Source organism: Pristiophorus japonicus, unplaced genomic scaffold, assembly GCF_044704955.1.
Source record: "Pristiophorus japonicus isolate sPriJap1 unplaced genomic scaffold, sPriJap1.hap1 HAP1_SCAFFOLD_42, whole genome shotgun sequence".
Lineage (NCBI taxonomy): Eukaryota > Metazoa > Chordata > Chondrichthyes > Pristiophoridae > Pristiophorus > Pristiophorus japonicus.
The window spans coordinates 2,059,561-2,078,047 of record NW_027254090.1 but is presented as its reverse complement, the minus strand read 5'-3'; the positions used below and the strand labels follow the sequence as shown (position 1 = coordinate 2,078,047).

The window sequence follows — 18,487 nt, the reverse complement described above, 5'->3', positions numbered from 1 at the left end:
TATTACCAGGTGGATACAGTGGGTTAGTACCTAATGATAAACTACCAAGTATTTGAGTGAGAGACGCTTGTTGATGGTCGGGGAGTGCACTGATGTTTTCAGGTTTGTTGGGGAAGGGGAAATGAGGGGTTGTAGCAGATTGCGTCAAGAGCAGCGTCAACCCCTGTTCACCATCCTGCAGGGCGCGGAGGAATGAAAAGGATATCACTACTTTATTCTCAACGCTGTTGGCATCCCGTGAAATACAAACAGACGAGTTACCTCCTCCTGTTCCCAGGTATCTTTCACCTGTTTCTTGCCAGTTACTCATTTCGATTCACATAACCGAGATCGGTCGCATAGTGGTTATGTTACTGGACTAATAATCCAATAATGACCTGGAGATATAAAAGCCCACTATGGCAGCCGGGGCATTGCAGTACAGTTACTTAATTAAATCTGCAATAAAAAGCTATTGGCAGTAATTGTGACCAGAAAGCTACCGTAATAGTGAAAACAACATTTCCGGATTGTCTGAAAAGCCCATCTATTAAACTCCTTCATTACAGGGAAATCTACCGTACTTACCCAGTCTGGCATATATTTGTGACTCCAGGCCAAGAGCGCGGATCCAGATTTAGTTTAGATCTAACTGATCTCTGAAACGGTCTACCGAGCCATTCAGTTGTACCGAGAACAACGGATGCAGAAGGCGGTTCACCACCACCTTCTCAAGGACAGTTAGGGATGGGCAATAAATCAAGGCCTTGCCAGCGACGGCCACATCGCATAAACGGATAAATAAAAGAAACCCTGTACCAATGGAACTTTCTTGTACTCTTCCAGCAACACTATACGCTGCTATCAACAATGGTATGGTTAACAAAGAAAATATTTCCCAGGCTTCAAAAACAATAGCTCCTCAATACCATTGACCTTTTCTGCAAGATCTGCATAGAATAACCAAAGAAAGCAGGCCGATTTCTCCAAACAGGGAGGGCATGGAGGATAATTCCGACTGTAAGCACTCGACATCGAGATCTGGCACCAAAGTGTCAGCTGTGACTCAAAGGGAGCACTCACTTCAGTGGCGGAATGTCAGAGGTTCCAGCCCCACACCACAGACTTCAGCATATGCTCGAGGCTGGCACTCCAGTGCTGTACTGAGGGAGTGGGCCAACGTCCATAATGCTGTTTTTGTGTGAGATATGAAACCAAGGCCCCATCTACTTGCTCAGATTCCATGACATTGTGTACACAAACAGTAAGCCTTTCTTTAGTCGCTTTTGCCACATGCCTGATATCAATGATGTTATTACCAACAACGTTCACATTATTCCCCAAACCAAAACCCGATGCATTAATCCATCCCTTATAACAAGTCAGTAAAAGTAAGAATGGTAACCCATAACAGTTAATACTAAACCAAGTCATATATTACTTAACTAATTACATTTAAAAGCAATCACGGAATGACACAGCACAGAATGAGGCCATTCGAACCATCATGATTGTGTAGGCTCTTTGAAAGTGCTACCCATTAGTGCCACTACAGTGCTCTTTCCCCATTGCCCTGTGAATGTTTCCCTTCAAACGATATATCCAATTACATTTTGAAAGTTACCGTTGAAGCGGCCTCAAAAACCTTTTCGAGCAGTGCATTGCTGATCATGATAACGTGGTACATAAAAAACTCTCCTCATCAGCCCAGTGGCTATTTATTTGGTATATAACTTAAATACGAATGAGAGGTGATCTTATCGAAACGTATAAGATTACGAGGGGCTCGACAAAGTGGATGCAAATGGGATGTTTCCACTGATGGGGGAGACTAGAATTAGGAAGCATAATCTTAGAATAAGGGGCCGACAATTTAACACTGAGATGAGAAGGCATTTCTTCTCTCAGAGGGTTGTAATTCTGTAGAATTCGCTGCCTCAGAGAGCTGAGGAAGCTGGGTCATTGAATAACTTTAAGATAGAGAGAAACAGTTTCTAAACCGATAAGGGAATACGAGGACATTGGTAGCGGACAGGAATGTTGACCTGAGTCCATGATCGGATCAGCCATGATGATATTAAATGGCGGAGCAGTCGCGTGGGGCCATATGGTCCACTCCTGCTCCTATTTCTTATGTTCCTATGTTCTTATGTAAATATGAGTCCGATGGTACAGCCACACTTCCCAGTGGAAGCAGTCTACCCTATCTGTCCTGTAAATAAATCCAATAATGTTGAACACCTCTGTTAAATCTCGTCGTATTCCACTTTGCTCGAAGAAGAAGTATCGCAGCCTCTCTATTCTCTCCATGAAATGGGATTCCCTCATCCATGGGATCTTTGTGTTAAATACCTCAGCATCATCTTCAAGGCAGATATACTTCATAAAACGTGGAGCCAGGAATTGGACACATTACTCTAGATTAGACCTCATCTCTAATTTACAAGATTTCGAATAACTTCCTTGTGTTTATACTCTATATAATGTAAGAATTAGGAACAGGAGTAAGCCATCTTGCCCCTCGAGCCTGCTCCGCCTTTCAAATCGATTATGGCTGATCTGGCCGTGGACTCAGCTCCACTTACCCGCCCGCTCTCCGTAACCCTTAATTCCCTGATTGGTTAAAAATCTATCCATCTGTGATTTGAATACACTCAATGAGCTAGCCTCAACGACTTCCTTGGGCAGAGAATTCCACAGATTCACAACCCTCTGGGAGAAGAAATACCTACTCAACTCGGTTTTAAATTGGATCCCCCGTATTTTGAGGCTGTGCCCCCTAGTTCTAGTCTCCCCGACCAGTGAAACAACCGCTCGGCCTCTATCTTGTAATTATCCTTTGGCATACCATGATGTGGATTTTTTTTTCGTTATTTTCCTTTCTAATCCTCTGCTTGAACTCCGGGGTCAATGATTGGGCATCCTTGTGGTTCTGGGGTCGTTTTGCTTTGGGCTCTTGTGATGTTTGGGATCTCTATCTTACACAAGAACATTCCCCAAAACTAACCATTACCGCATTTTGATTCACGAATGGGCTTGGGTGTAGTCCCCTCCAGTTCCCTGGCGATGTTTTATCTTACCCACACACACTTGTGTGGATTTCCTTGGTTCGAGCTATTCGTGCATGTCCATGATTGGTTCAGTCATGACGGACCCTTTTTCAGGTTTGTCCGTTCCACTTCAATTCGCCCCCTTTTGCATTTTCCGTGAAAGGTTGAGTTTGTATTGGAAATATTTTATTGATAGCCCTCTGGACAACTTATCGCTGGGTCGTGGTATAAGATGGAGTTACCCAGTATTCCTCCGACTAAGACTCAGGTCCTGTAAAACACAACATGCTTTCCGCGCATCACCAGTCGGTTAGGGTTTCATGTTATGCATAATGTTTTAACTGTATCCACTGTGTCCACCGTCCGGTTCCCCTTATCGCCACAAACATGCAGCTGTCGCTTACCATTATTACCTGGTGAGTGCCTGTCCATTTTGCTGAGAATCCTGCCTTTTCGGCGTATATTTCTACCATTACCTTGCTCCCAATCTGTGGTTTCTGAGCCTTTTGTTCCTTGGTGCCAGCTTCCCAGTCCTTGATCACTTGCTGATCCCTGGTGTATGCCTCAGATCTTGTAATTGTTAACATAATTGCGTCACTAATCTCCTTACTCGGTCCTGGTAGGATCTGACTAAGGTCCGATATCATCAATCCCCATCACAAGAAACGCAGGTGATCTCATTGCTCTTCCTGTCATTAGTTCGAAAGGCGTGCGGCTAGTGGTCCGGTTTCGGCTCGCCCTGAACTTCGTTGAAATGAGGGTCACTATATCTACTCATCCTTTTCAACTTTCGTTGATCACTTTGGCCAGTGCCTTCTTCAGGGTCCTATTCATTCGTTCTACTAATCCGGATGATTGCGGATGATAGGGGATATGGAATTTCTGCCCGGTTCCCATTAGGCAGCATGTTTGTTTCATTACTTGACCAGTGAGGTTTGTAACCTGATCTGAGTCTATCTGTAAGGGCAATCCTCAACTAGGTATAATTTCTTCTGCTAATATTGTAGCCACCGTCTCATGGAGCAATTTTTGTTGTGATTGCTTCTCCCCATTTTCTGAATTGATCTATTATAACCAAGCACTACATTTTCACCTGGTGATTTGACAGTGGGTCCATGAAGCCTGTCAGCATGTTTTACCATGCTCCCTTTGGTCGGGGTTGCTCTCTCATTCTCAACTTTGTTTTTCCACCAAGGTAATGCTTTGCGCATGTTAAGCACTTCCTACAGTAATTTTCTTTATCTCTTCCCATTGCCTTCCACCACCAACATCGGGACATTGAACTCGTCATGCATATCTTACCTGTGTGTGCATACCCGTGCTATACACTCAGTAGGTGTTGTCGGATACACCCTGGGCTATCACATTACAATCTTTTCTCCAGATTCCATCCATTCCTTGTTTAGCTTCCTGCCTTTTCCATTCAACATTTCCCTGCTGTAGGTTTGCCTCCTGTACGTTATACATATTTATTTCTTCTGGCACAAGCGCACAGGTGCTTATTTTAGCCCATAGGCCCCATGCTTCTGGCAATTTCCAACCTGCCTCATCTGCCTATGCATTGCCTTGCTGATGCCGGTCTGTTATTTTCTTATGGGCTTTGATTTTTATTATTGCATATTCCTGGGGCTGGAGGGAAGTCTCTACCTGTTCGGTAAATATGTTCTCGTGTCGAATTGTTCCTCGCCTCGATGTCATGTCACCTCACGGACTCCAGGCTATCATGTAATTGTGGACCACCCCAAATGCGTATCGGTTGTCTGCACATATATTTACCCTTTTACCTTTTGCCTCTTTGAGGGCTTGCGTTAGGGAGACTAATTCAGCCACTTGGGCTGAGAGGCTCGATTCCGATTAAGCTACTCCCCGTGTTTGCCCTTCACCATCTGTGGACCGCTACGATTCTCAATTTCTTCACTCAAATGTTCCAGTGGGGGGTATATTGTTATCGGTACAGGCAGTGCAGGTTGCGCTGTCAGTCGCCCAGTTACTGCTGCACATATTGTAACATTCCTACTGCTTACTTCTGCCTCTTCCATCTATTTTATTTTAGCTTTTAGCTCCTGTATTATCTGATCCTTTCTTTCCATCACTTCATTTTGTACCCGATTGCAGGCTAATACTACCGTGTGAGCCCGGTCTCCTTTATTCCTTGGCTTGCACCTCAATCATTTTGCCTGCCTCTCCATTGTGTCGTCTGGTTGCCATTCCTATTTCTTCATTCCCTCATTGAGTGTTATGTTTTTACCTGCTAGCATTTTCCGTATAGATCCTGAGAATCACCAGTCGTATTCCCCGCCATTTCTAAGATTGCTAAGAGACTACCATTCCCTTAGTGGGCTACTCTTGAACCTCCATCGTGTCTTTGTCCGATTCTAGGTCGTTAGTACCGCACGCCGGTTAAACTCATTTTAGCCTACTCACACCCCAAATTTTCCTTATTCCTTGATCTCCGACCTCTCCTTGTCGCGTTTATTTGTTCTCTCTGTAGATCTCCTGCTTTCCCGTAAACAGTTTAACAGCTCCAACTTGGAGGTGGTATTTCATAAAAGATATTCACCCCAACAGCTGCCACATTGTTTCGGGTTTGCATTTCAGAATCCTGCAAACTACGCCAATTGATGGGGAGGATCGCCCTTCTACTCAATTAACAAACCCGGAATCAACAGACTGATACCTTCAATAATATTCAACGATTTTTTATTTCAGAACGGACAGGGGGCGCATTTCACTTCCCATCCGCCTGAGAGGATCTCAAACGAACTGTACAAATTAGACGTTAATTATACAGGTTTTGGCACATGAGTGACCTCGTGGACAGACCTTAACAGTGAAGTGATTGGTTTTTTTAAAAGCATGATCGAGAACCAAATTGGTCGCTTGTGCAGGTGTCACTTGCCTTATATTGTTATATTGTTGTACAAGTTTATATTTGGATTTTCTTTATTGTTCCTTTGAGTCCGAGGTCAACGACGTGGTCATCTGGTGTGTTTTATGCGGAGGTGTGGTTTTAAGCATAGCTCTTGTTGAGATAGCTCAGGGCCTTCACAATAGCCAGATAACATATTTGCTAATCAACCACGCCCTTGCAGATGGTCAATAGAGTCGTTCCAGGATGAAAGTCGATTAATTTATATAGAGTGGGCGACAGAAGGAGGAATTGAAATCTCGTCATGGATCGCATGGGGAGACTGTAGCAAAGCAGCCTAGCGAGGGGAATCACTGAGGGAGGGGAGGCAGTGATCATTGCGAAAGTCTGTTACTGAATCCAGGCTGGTTCTGAGTTCGGCTGATCTCACACCCAGTGAGGGTCTGAGCCCAACACACACCGAATGGGACATTGTAGAGAGGGATTTATCTGTGTCTAACCCGTGTGCACCAGCTCTGGGAAAGTTTGATGGGACAGTTAAGAGGGAGCATTTCTCTGTATCAAACCAGTGATGGACCTGCCCTGAGTATGTTTGATGGGACAGTCTAGAGGGAGCTTTACTCTGCATCTAACCCGTTCTGTACCTGTCCTCGGATTGTTTGATTGGATATTGTGCAGGAGCTTACCTTTGTATCTAACCCGCTTTACCTGACCTGGGAGTGTTTGATCGGGACAGTGTAGAGGGAAGTTTACTCGATTTGTAACCGGTGCTGTACCTGCGCTGGAAGCATTTGATGGGCAGTATAGAGTGAGCTTTGAGCTGTATCTAACCTGTACTGTACCTGCCCTGGGAGTGTTTGATGGGACGGTGTAGAATGAGCTTTGCTCTGTATCTAATCCCGTGCTTTACCTGCCCTGGGCGTGTTTGATGGGCCAGTGTAGAGAGAAATTTATTGTGTGTCTAACTCGTTCTGTAACTGCACTGGAAGTGTTTGATGGGACGGTGTGGAGAGAAATTTACTGTGTAACTAACCCTGTGATGTCCTTGCCGATGGTACAAATTAACCTGAACTGGTTGTCATTCTCCATGCCTCAAATTGCTGAGCATTCAACGCAGATGCAGCATTTTTGTTGGTCAGTCGTATTATTACTAAACTCATTCTGTTCAGCCTGGTAGTTTCTGTCTCTGGCTGGGGTTCATGTTCCTCAGGCACTTCCTTCATTCGTCAGCGCTGAGTGTTGCGATTGAAGCAGCGGTGGCATCATGTTCTGTCTCCATCGTGATTTCCACCTTCATAACTTTGACTGTCTGTTCTCCTGCCCGAGCTTCTCTTCTGCTGCAACCTTCATCTGTGATTTGGTTACATTTATCATTGAGATACTTAGAGGAAATAGATACAAATAATGTAATAGGTATCAGAGCAATGATTTATAATGCGTGGATTGAATCCCGGCGCGGGATGTGATCAGAGCGGGGCTCATGCTCCGCTAAGCAAATTATATATCACGTACAGCACACAAAGCAGACAATCGGACGGGCTACTCCATGCTGGTGTTTATGCAGCACACAGACCACCACCCTACCCCCACACAACCCCCACAACTCTGCATCTTAACCTATTAGCAGAATCTTCTAATGCTTTCTGCCTGGTTTGTTGATCTTGCTTCCCATTAAATGTTTCTGTACTATTCGCCTCAACCACTGCCTCTGGAGGTTGGCTCCCCATTCTCGCTTCTCTGGTTACAGAGGCTTCTCCTGAAATTATTATTGGATTTATTGGTGACGGTTTTATCATCATGGCCCCATTTTTGGTATCATAATTATTTCATGATTTCAGTTTTTTTAAACTCTATTTTAAACTGTGCTTGCTTTTCCGCTATTGCATTTATCACAGCATAAGTAACGATTAGAAACAGGCTCAAAAAGAGCACAGCATCGATTCTACACACGAGACAAGGACTCAATAGCTTCTGTTATCACAGGACCACAGAATCATACAGCACAGAAGAGACCATTCGATTCATGATGCTGCTCCAGGCTCTGTGATCGAGCTATTCAATCAGCCCCACACCCTTGTTCTGTTCCCAGATCCCTTCAAATACCGGAATTCCAGTATTGATTCCAATTACATAAGAACATAAGAACATAAGAATTAGTAACAGGAGTAAGCCATCTTGTCCCTCGAGGCTGCTCCGCCTTTCAACTAGATTATGGCTGATCGGACCGTGGACTGAGCATCACTTACCCGTCCGCTCCGCATAAACCTTAATTCCCTGAATTGTTAAAAATCTATTTATCTGTGATTTGAATACATTCAATTAGCTAGCCTCAACTGCTTCCTTGGGCAGAGCATTCCACAGATTCACAACCCTCTGGGAGAAGAAATTCCTTCTCAACTCCGTTTAAATGGCCCCCCGCGGTATTTTGAGGCTGTGTCCCCTAGCTCTAGTCTCCCCGACCAGTGGAAACAACATCTCTGCCTCTATCTTGTCTATCCCTTTCATTATTTTCAATTTTTCTAAAAGATCACCTCTCATCCTTCTGAACTCCAACGAGTAAAAACATCGTCTACTCAATCTATCATCATAAGGTAACCCCCTCATCTCCGGGATCAGCCTAGTGAAACGTCTCTGTACCCCTTCCAAAGCTAGTATATCCTACCTTAAGTAAAATGACCAGAATTGCACGCAGTACTCCTGGTGCGGCCTCGCCAATACCCTGTACAGTTGCAGCATGACTTCCCTGCTTTTGTATTCCATCCCTCTCGGAATGAAGGCCAACATTCCATTCGCCTTCCTGATGACCTGCTGCACCTGCAAACTAACTTTTTGAGAATCATGCACAAGGACCCCCAGGTCCCTCTGCACCGCAGCATGTTGTAATTTCTCCCCATTTAAATAATATTCTCTTTTACTGTTTTCTTTTCCAAGGTGGATGATCTCACATTTTCCGACATTGTATTCCATCTGTCAAAATTTAGCCCATTCGCTTAATCTATCCAAATCTCTTTGCAGCCTCTCTGTGTCTTCCACACAACCCGCTTTCCCACTCTTCTTTGTGTCATCTGCAAATTGAAAAGTTATTGTTAAATCTGCTTCCATCCCATTTTCAGTGAGAACAAACCAGATAATGCAAACTCGCAGTGTAAGACAAATTCTCCTCATCTTCCCTCTGTTAATTTTCGTAAAACTCTTCCCTCTGGTTAACAACTCTTCTACCACTGGCAGAGTTTCTCTTCAGTTACTTTATGCAAAGCCCTCATATTCTTGAAAACCTCTATTAAATCTCTCGTTAATATTCTCTGATCGAACGGGAAAAATCACAGTTGCTTATATCTACTTATAACTCTTCCTGGTGGTACCAGTGCACCAGCGCAGCCTTCGGTCGCATGAGGAAGAGAGTGTTGGAAGATCACACCATAAAATCTGGCACCAAGCTCATGGTCTCCGAATATGTAGACATAGCCAGCCTACTGTACGGATCACAAACATGGACCGTATAAAGTAGGTACCACAAATTACTGGATAAATAACTATGTCTCCTCAAGATCCTGCAGATCCCTTGGGATGTCAGACGTTAGCGCCCTCGATCAGGCCAGCATCCCCACAGCGAAGCACTGAGCACACTTGATCAGATCCGCTGGGCGGACGACATTGTCCGCATGCCTGAATCGAGACTCGCAAAGCAAGCGCTCTACTTGGAACTCCTACACGGCAAACGAGCCCCGCGTGGGCAGATGAAACGTTACAAGGACATCCTCAACGTCTCCTTGAAAAAGAGCAACATTCCCACTGACAGCTGGGAGTCCCTGGCCAAAGACTGCACTAATGGAGGAAGAGCATCCGGGAGGTCGCTGAGCACCTCGAGTCTCGTCGCCAAGAGCATGCAGCAAACAAGCGCAGAGAGCTGAAACAGTGTGCGGCAAACCAGTCCCACCCACCCTTTCCCTCAACCATTATATACCCCACCTGGTACAGACACCGATATTCCCACTTTAGACTGTTCAATCACCTGAGAACTCACTTTTAGAGTGGAAGCAAGTAATACCCGATTTCGAGGTACTGCCTATAATGATGATTACATCTCTTCCACACCTTAGCCAAGGCTTTCCTAATATGTGCTGCCGAATTGACATGCAGAGATTAACCGATGTTGAACAGATTTTTATTGTACCTTCATGATGTGTGAATCGGTGGTGTGGGCAGCATTTATTATCCGTCCCAAATTCCACCGAGAAGCTGCTGGTGAATTCATCAATACATCTAGAGGACTATTTAGAGTTGACCATATTGCTGTGGGACTGGGGTCATATAGCTGCCAGACTACGTAAGGACGGGGGATTTCCATCCCGAAAACAGGTTATTGAACTCGATGGGTAATGACAATCCGAGATCCACACGGTCACCATTGCTGACACAATATTTTAATTCTAGATTTATTTAATTCACCGTAAATTGCACAGCTGCCATGGTGGGATCTGAACTCATGCCATTGGATCGTTACTCCAGGTCTCTGGATCATTAGTACAGTAGCACAATCACTTTGCTGCCATACCCGATGATTCATAAAGTCAAAGATTCTTCCTCCGTTTTTAACTGTTTTATTAACTTGCCCTGCCACCTTCAAAGATTTGTGCACATCGACTCCCAGGTGTCTCTGCACCCGCACGCCATTTAAAAAATGTATTGTTTAACTTATATTGCATCTTGTCATGTTCCTTCACAAAAATGTATCACTTCACACATGATTAATTTTGCCTGTCATGTGTCTTCGCATTCAAGCAGACTATCGCAGTGCTCCTAATGTCTGCTATGCTCCCTACTGCTAACTACATTAGTGTTTCGTGACATCTGCAAATTTGAAATTATGCCTTTAGACTTAGATCCTGGCTATTAATCTCTACCAGAAAGAGAACAGGCACTAATATAGAACCCTGGGTTTCACCACTCTATACTTCCCTTCTGTCTGAACGCCAACTTTTCACCGCCACTCTCAGTTATTTGTTCCGGTGCAAATGTTGTCTCCACACAGCCACTGTCCCTTTAATTCCATGAGGTTCAGTTTCCCTATCAAGTCGATGAAGTGACATTTTATCAAACGCCTTTTGAAAGTCGATATATACAACATCAGCTGCACTACGCTCATCAAACCTTTAGGTTATTACATCAAAGAACTCAATCAGGTTTTTCTGACACACTTCGACATTAACACAATTTGTGCTGGTTGTCATTTATTAATCCATGATTTTCCAAGTGACAGTTAATTTCATACCGGATTATGGCCTCGAGAAATTTCCCCACCACAGACGTTATGCTGACTGGCCTGTAGCTACAGGTTTTATCACTCTCTCCTTTTCTGAACAGCGTGTACCATTTGCGAACCTGCAGTCCTCTGTCACCACTGATATATCCAGGGAGGATTAAAGATTCTGGCCTGAGCTATTTCCATTATTCCTTCACTCAGCAACACTCATAAATCACATTCGGACCAGTTATATAGAAACATAGAAATTTACAACACAGGAGGCCATTTCCGGCCGATCATATCCACGCCGGCCGACAAAGACTCAGGCCATCGGTCAGCAGCCCTGAAGCTTACATGTAATCCTTTGAACCATTAACAATGGGGAAAAGTATCGAGCAGCAAGCACAAGCAGACTGCCCCACACAACTGTGACACAACTTAAACTGAAACAGTATACACTCCAACCCAACCGGAGCCATGTGATCTCCAGGGAGAGGCAAAAAACAGTTTAAAATCCAGGTCAATTTCGGGAAAAGTATCTGGGAACCTTCCTCTCTTACCCATCCAGGTGATCAAAACTGCTCCAGGATATCTACTTTATTGTGATACATAAAGTGTTGGATTGAAAGGGGTGAATTGAAAATGTTTGTTCAGGGACTGTAATTAATATCAGTCTCCACGGGTTTACAGAAGCTATTTGTTCAGTGACTGTAATTAATATAAGTCTCTATTTACCGAATTGTGTCTCTGGAGTCATTCTCGCTCATATTGATAAGGCACTCCTTTCAAAGTGTTACCCCATTGTCACAGTGAATACATCACCTCTGGCACGAACAGCGATCATCGCACTGCTCCACAGAGAGCGAGTCGGAATCTGAGAACAGTAGATTGGAATGATACAACAATGTATCAGAATCAGAAAATAATGGATTGGAATGTTACAACAAATGGCAGGAGTTTCATCTTGTATTTTAACTTTCTTGTTGCACATTATGAGGAATTATCATTGTTATTGCGAATCCGTTATGCATTTCGTATTATTCAATACATTTACTTTCCCGTCCTTGCTGGTGTTGGTTTTACTGGTAAGTCTATCTAATTATTCCAGTAATCATGGTTCAATGTATTACTGATCTTATATTTTACTCTCCCCTCCTTGCTGCAATTGTTTTTCCTGGTAGTCTCTGTATCCAACTATTAACTCTGCAACCAAATTTCGCTGTATTACAAGACTTGTAAATTGCTTTCTCATCTTTGATGCAGTTGTTGTTCCTGGGAAATCTCTTCATACAGCTGTAAACTATGCATACGTTGTTAATTGTACGAGTGATATTTTAATATATTCCACAATCTTTCCTGTAGTTGGTGTTCCTGGTAAGTCTCTATATCCAACAATTATAACTCTACTCTATATTTCACTGTATTACTGAGTATGTCACTTAATTCTTTGGAAGTCTTCGTCACATTGTATATCTACTGACTCAGTCCCCTCTGCGGCCAATGTCTGAGGCTGAACGAGATTGTTCACAAATTCGGCATTCTGTTTTTTCCCTGAGTTCAGTTCTGACCTCTTCTCCTCTGAATTACTGGTTCTGCCCATTATCATCTCCATAATACTGGTCACCTCATTCCTTCGCCTCAAGAGTTCCGAGTAGAGCGCTTGCTTGCGAGTCTTGTGTCAAGCATCCGGATGATGTGGCCCGCCCAATGGAACTGTCCAGTTGTACCAGCATCCAAGCACTGATAATACAAAGATAAGTGTGAAAGCATGTTGTGAGGAGGACGCAAAAAATCTGCAAAAGCATATAGATAGTCTAAGTGGGTGGGCCACAACAATGGCAGATGGGGTATAATGTGGAAAATGTGACGCTATCTTCTTTGTTATGAAATACAAATAAGCAAATTATCATTAAATGGGGAGAGATACCAAATTGCTGTGGTCCAGATTGATCTGGGTGTTCTTGTACATAAAACACAGAAGGTTAGCATGTAGGTACAGCTAGCAATTAGAAAAGGCAGAAGAATGTCTGGCTTTATTTCAAGTGGGACAGAATATAGAAGTCCTGCTACAAATATACAGGTTGTCGATAAGACTACAGCTGGAGTATTCTGTACAGATTTGGTCACTTTAGTGAAAGAAGGATTTACTTGCATTGGAGGCAGTTCAGAGAAGGTTCACGACGTTGATTACTGGGATGAATATATTGTCATAAGAATAAAGGTTGAGCAGGTTGGGCGTGTATACATTGGAGTTTAGAAAACTACGAGGTGATCGTATTGAAATGTGTAAGATTCTATAGGGGCTTGATGGGGTAGACGCAGAGATGATGTTTCCTCTAGTGGGAGAAATCTAGAACCAGTGGCCATAGGTTCAGAATAAGGGATCGCCCATTTATATCACAAATAAGAAGCAATTTATTCTCTCAGGTGGGCGTGAATCTTTGGAATTCTCTTCGACAGAAAGCTGTGGAGGCAGCTTCATTGAATCTTATTCAATGGAGATAGACTGAGTTTTAAACGAGAAGGGAGTTAAGGGAGAAGGGCACGGAAGCGGAGTTGCGGCCAAGATCATATGTTCATTCCAAAGAGTCAGGTCCAATCACAGAGGCGGGAGCGGAGTAATGTTTTTGGCTCTCGGAATGAAATCCCTGGACCGACGTGAGAGCACTGGAAGTTAGGCGAACCTGGGAATGAAATTTCTCGACAGAGGTGGGAGTAGTGTAATGTAGGCGAACCTGGTCATTAAATATCTAGACTGAGGGAGGGAGCAGTGTAATCTAGGCAGATGTTGGTGTGAACTCCTGGAGCGAGGTGGGAGCCCTCTCTGGGAAGTCGCATCATCGCATCACTGGAATCATCTCAGAGATCCTGAGGTTCATGAATATTTATTTATTGTGAATGTTTTACCGTTATTTTCTGTGATGCAATAATTCAGAAATCATATAAGAGGCAGTCCATTTTTTATTATTTCATTCCTTCATTTTATCAGCCAATTTCTCGTCTTTTGTTCTCACTTGGAGTTGAACAGAGGAAGCGAAACTCTGTTCGCTCTGTTCTGTCCACGCTATGTTACAGGCGGGTAAATATCCGCTGATCATTTAGTTCCAGTCAGTGTCTCCTTTGTTACCATCTCAAGTTCTGCATTAATGTCAGTGCTTCTAATGGGTGGAACAGGATTACAAGCGTCATTAACATTCACAAACAAAATGTTCGTTCAGCCAGATTTCATTCATTTATTTCCAATCTTTATTTTGAATTTGCAATTTGGTCCCATGACGATCTGTCACAGTTCAGTCGGTCTCTCAGCGACAAACAGAGTAGATATATCTGTTGCCTCCGGCTGAACACTTCTGATATTTGGGCCCCTCGTGCGGAGGGGGAGCGGGAGGTCAGAAGGCCTCCTCGTCGGACTGCTCCGGGATATGGCCAAGCGGAGCATCAGCTGGTCCAGGCAGCGGGCGGTCGAGAGGATCGTTCAGCCCGGCTGCCTACCTCTCTTCCGCGGATACGTTCAAGCCAAGGTGTCCCTTGAGATGGAGCACGCGGTGTCCACCGGAACGTTCGCGGCCTTCCACGAGAGGTGGCTGCCGGAGGGACTGAATTGCATCAACAACACCGGCAACCAGATTTAATTCGCTTCTTCAATGGTAAAAGTGTAATATCATTCCAGTTATCGGTTTTATTGCACATTTATATCATAGCAGCGCATTTGGAAAGAGGTGGCATGATAGTTCCAAGTCAGCATGGATTTCTGAAAGGGAAATCATGCTTGACAAATCTTCTGGAATTTTTTGAGGATGTTTCCAGTAGAGTGGACAAGGGAGAACCAGTTGATGTGGTATATTTGGACTTTCAGAAGGCTTTCGACAAGGTCCCACACAAGAGATTAATGTGCAAAGTTAAAGCACATGGGATTGGGGTTAGTGTGCTGACATGGATTGGGAACTGGCTGTCAGACAGGAAGCAAAGTGTAGGAGTAAATGGCTACTTTTCAGAATGGAAGTCAGTGACTAGTGGGGTACTTACAAGGTTCTGTGCAGGGGCCCCAGCTGTATACATTGTACATTAATGATTTGGACGAGCGGATTAAATGTAGAATCTCCAAATTTGCGTATGACACTAAGTTGGGTGCCAGTGTGAAGAGCGAAGAGGATGCTATGAGGCTGCAGAGTAACTTGGATAGGTTAGGCGAGTGGGCAAATGCATGGCAGATGAAGTATAATGTAGATAAATGTGAGGTTATCCACTTTGGTGGTAAAAACAGAGAGACAGCCTATTGTCTGAATGGTGACAGATTAGGAAAAGGGGAGGTGCAACGAGACCTGGGTGTCATGGTACTTCAGTCATTGAAGGTTGGAATGCAGGTACAGCAAATGGCATGTTGGCCTTAATAGCGAGGAAATTTGAGTACAGGGGCTGGGAGGTATTGCTGCAGTTGTCCAGGGCCTTGGTGAGACCACACCTGGAGTATTGTGTGCAGTTTTGGTCTCCTAACGTGAGGAAGGACATTCTTGCTATTGAGGGAGTGCAGCGAAGGTTCACCAGACTGATTCCCGCGATGGTGGATCTGACATATGATGAAAGACTGGATCAATTGGGCTTGTATTCACTGGAGTCAGAAGAATGAGATGGGATCTCACAGAAACGTATACAATTCTGACGGGTTTAAACAGGTTAGATGCAGGAAGAATGTTGCCAATGTTGCTGAAATCCAAAACCAGGGGTCACAGACTAAGGATAAGGGGTAAGCCATTTTGGACTGAGATGAGGAGAAACTTCGCACAGAGGGTGGTGAACATGTGGAATTCTCTACCACAGAAAGTTGTTGAGGCCAATTCACTAAATATATTCAAAAAGGAGTTAGATACAGTACTTACTACCAGGGGGATCAAGGGGTATGGCGAGAAAGCAGGAATGGGGTACTGAAGTTGTATGTTCAGCCATGAACTCAATGAATGGCGGTGCAGGCTCGAAGGGCCGAATGGCCTAATCCTGCAACTATTTTCTATATTTTCTATGTTTCTATAATGAGGGAGCAATTCATATCTAGTTTAAATCAAAAATAGTTGTATTTCAGGATAAACAACCCCGGCTGATTGTAACTTAGGTACTTAGAATATGAACAAACTATCATATTTTCTCGTCTAATATTCTCTGCACAAGTGGAAACCAACAGGTGAAAAGCTACAACAATTGATCTCTTCCATTTGTGTTCAAATACTTCAAATGCTTTTTTCAAGGACACCCTCAAAGCCTTCATATTAAAACTAAACATTCCCACCGAAACATGGTAGTTCCAAGCCAAAGATCACCTGAAGTGGAGAAACTGCATCCGGAAGGGCGCTGATCACCTCGAGTCGTCGCCGAGAACATGTAGAAACCAAGCGAGGGCTGCGGAATGAGCGTGCGGCAAACCAGACTCCCCACCCACCCTTTTCTTCAACCACTCTCTGTCCCGCCTGTGACAGAGACTGTAATTACCATGTTGGATTGTTCAAGTCACCTGATAACTCACTTTTATCGTGGAAGCAAGTCTTTCTCGCTTTCGAGGGGCTGCATATGATGATGATGTTACATAAGCATTTGGCGGCTCATTGACTGAGGGATGGATCGTCTGATTTCGTGCTGATAAATGAATTTAGTTGGTGATTTACTTTTTAAAGATTGTTAATTATTTTAGTTTGGAGTCTATTCCTTGCTCCCAAATTAACGTTTAATTTAACTGTTTATTTCCCTACCTGACAGTTAACATCCTGACGATTGTGATCCTGCCTCGTGGAAAGTGCGGTCTCTCCAGATGTGTCACTCGCTATCTGGTGGCCATGGCAGTGACAGATCTCCTGGTCATTATCCTCGACCTGATACTGAGGCACATTCCGATTCTTTACCAGAAAGAGCTCCATTTCGTGCGGTCCATCCATGTGTGTAATATTCACGCCGTCTTACTTCACGCAGCCACAGATTGTTCTGTCTGGTTCACCGTCAGTTTCACCTTTGATCGCTTTGTGGCCATTTGTTGCCAGAAACTGAAAACTAAATATTGCACCGAGAGAACGGCGGCTGTGGTTCTGGGAACCGTGACTTTGCTGAGCGGGTTCAAGAACATTTTCTGGTATTTTATGTTGACAGGTTTCTATATACTTGACAACATGCCCTGGTTTTGCTATATAACAGAAGATGTTCTGAATTCACCGGTCTGGGGAGCAATCACATTCCTTCATTATATTCTCACCCCATGTATCCCATTTGCTCTGATTCTGCTGCTCAATACTGTCACCGCCAGGCATATTATATTGGCCAGCAGAGCCCGCAGGCAACTCCTGGGTGCCAGCAGTGGGGAGTGTCTCAGTGACCCAGAGATGGCGAGCCGCAGGAATTCCATCATTTTACTGTTTGTTATCTCCGGCAATTTCATCCTGTTGTGGGCGGTGCTTATGGTGAATTCTATCTGGACCCACATGTACTTTTTGGGGTATGATTCTGTATATATACCTATTTATGTAATGGACGTTGGAATAATGCTGCAGCTGCTGAGTTGCTGCACAAACACGGCAATTTATGCCGTGACCCAGACTAAGTTCAGACAGCAGTTGAAGAATGTAGGGAAATATCCCTTCACACTGATTCTGAAATTAATTAAACGATGAGAGGATGCAGAAACGTTCCTGCATCAGACTCCCTGTGTCCTGATATTGTGAGCGAGCTGCTCTCCCCCGCGTGGCCAGTGATTCGCGTGAATAATAACACTCTCACTCACAAACTGAGGACAACGGGCGCCCTGTGAGGGGCCTGCAGTCCGGGTGAATCACCATCAGCATCATAGGCAGTGCCACGAAATATAGAAACATAGAATCATAGAAAATAGGTGCAGGAGCAGGCCAGTCCGCCTTTCGAGACTGCACCACCATTCAATAAGATCATGACTGATCGTTCACCTCAGTACCCCGTTCCTGCTTTCTCTCCATACCCATTGATCCATCCGTAAGGGCCATATTTTGAATATATTTAACGAATTGGCTTCAACAACTCTCTGTGGTAGTGAATTCCCCAGGTTCACAACTCTCTGAGTGAAAAGGTTTCGCCTTATCTCGGACCTAATTGTCTTAAGCATTATCCTTAGACTGTGACCAGTAGCTTTGGACTTCCGCAACATTGGGAGCATTCTTTCTATATCTAAAATATCCAGTCCCGTCAGAATTTTATATGTTTCGAAGAGGTCCCCTCACATTCATTTAAACTCCAGTGAATACAGGCCCAGTGCATCCAATCTCATCTCATTGGCCAGCTATGGCATCCCGGGAATCAGTCTGGTGAAACTTCGCTGCACTCTCTCAATAGGAAGAC

General features: G+C 44.1%; 1 protein-coding gene across 1 annotated transcript; it reads left to right on the top strand.

The window, feature by feature from the left end:
• Window positions 1-12,149: 12,149 nt before the first annotated feature.
• Window positions 12,150-17,790, top strand: LOC139250757 (probable G-protein coupled receptor 139; the record flags this gene model as incomplete). The annotated part of the gene is made up of 2 exons (XM_070873119.1): window positions 12,150-12,228; window positions 16,889-17,790. Coding segments are annotated over 2 exons (981 nt in total), but the record flags the coding sequence as incomplete, so codon positions are not given.
• Window positions 17,791-18,487: the final 697 nt, after the last annotated feature.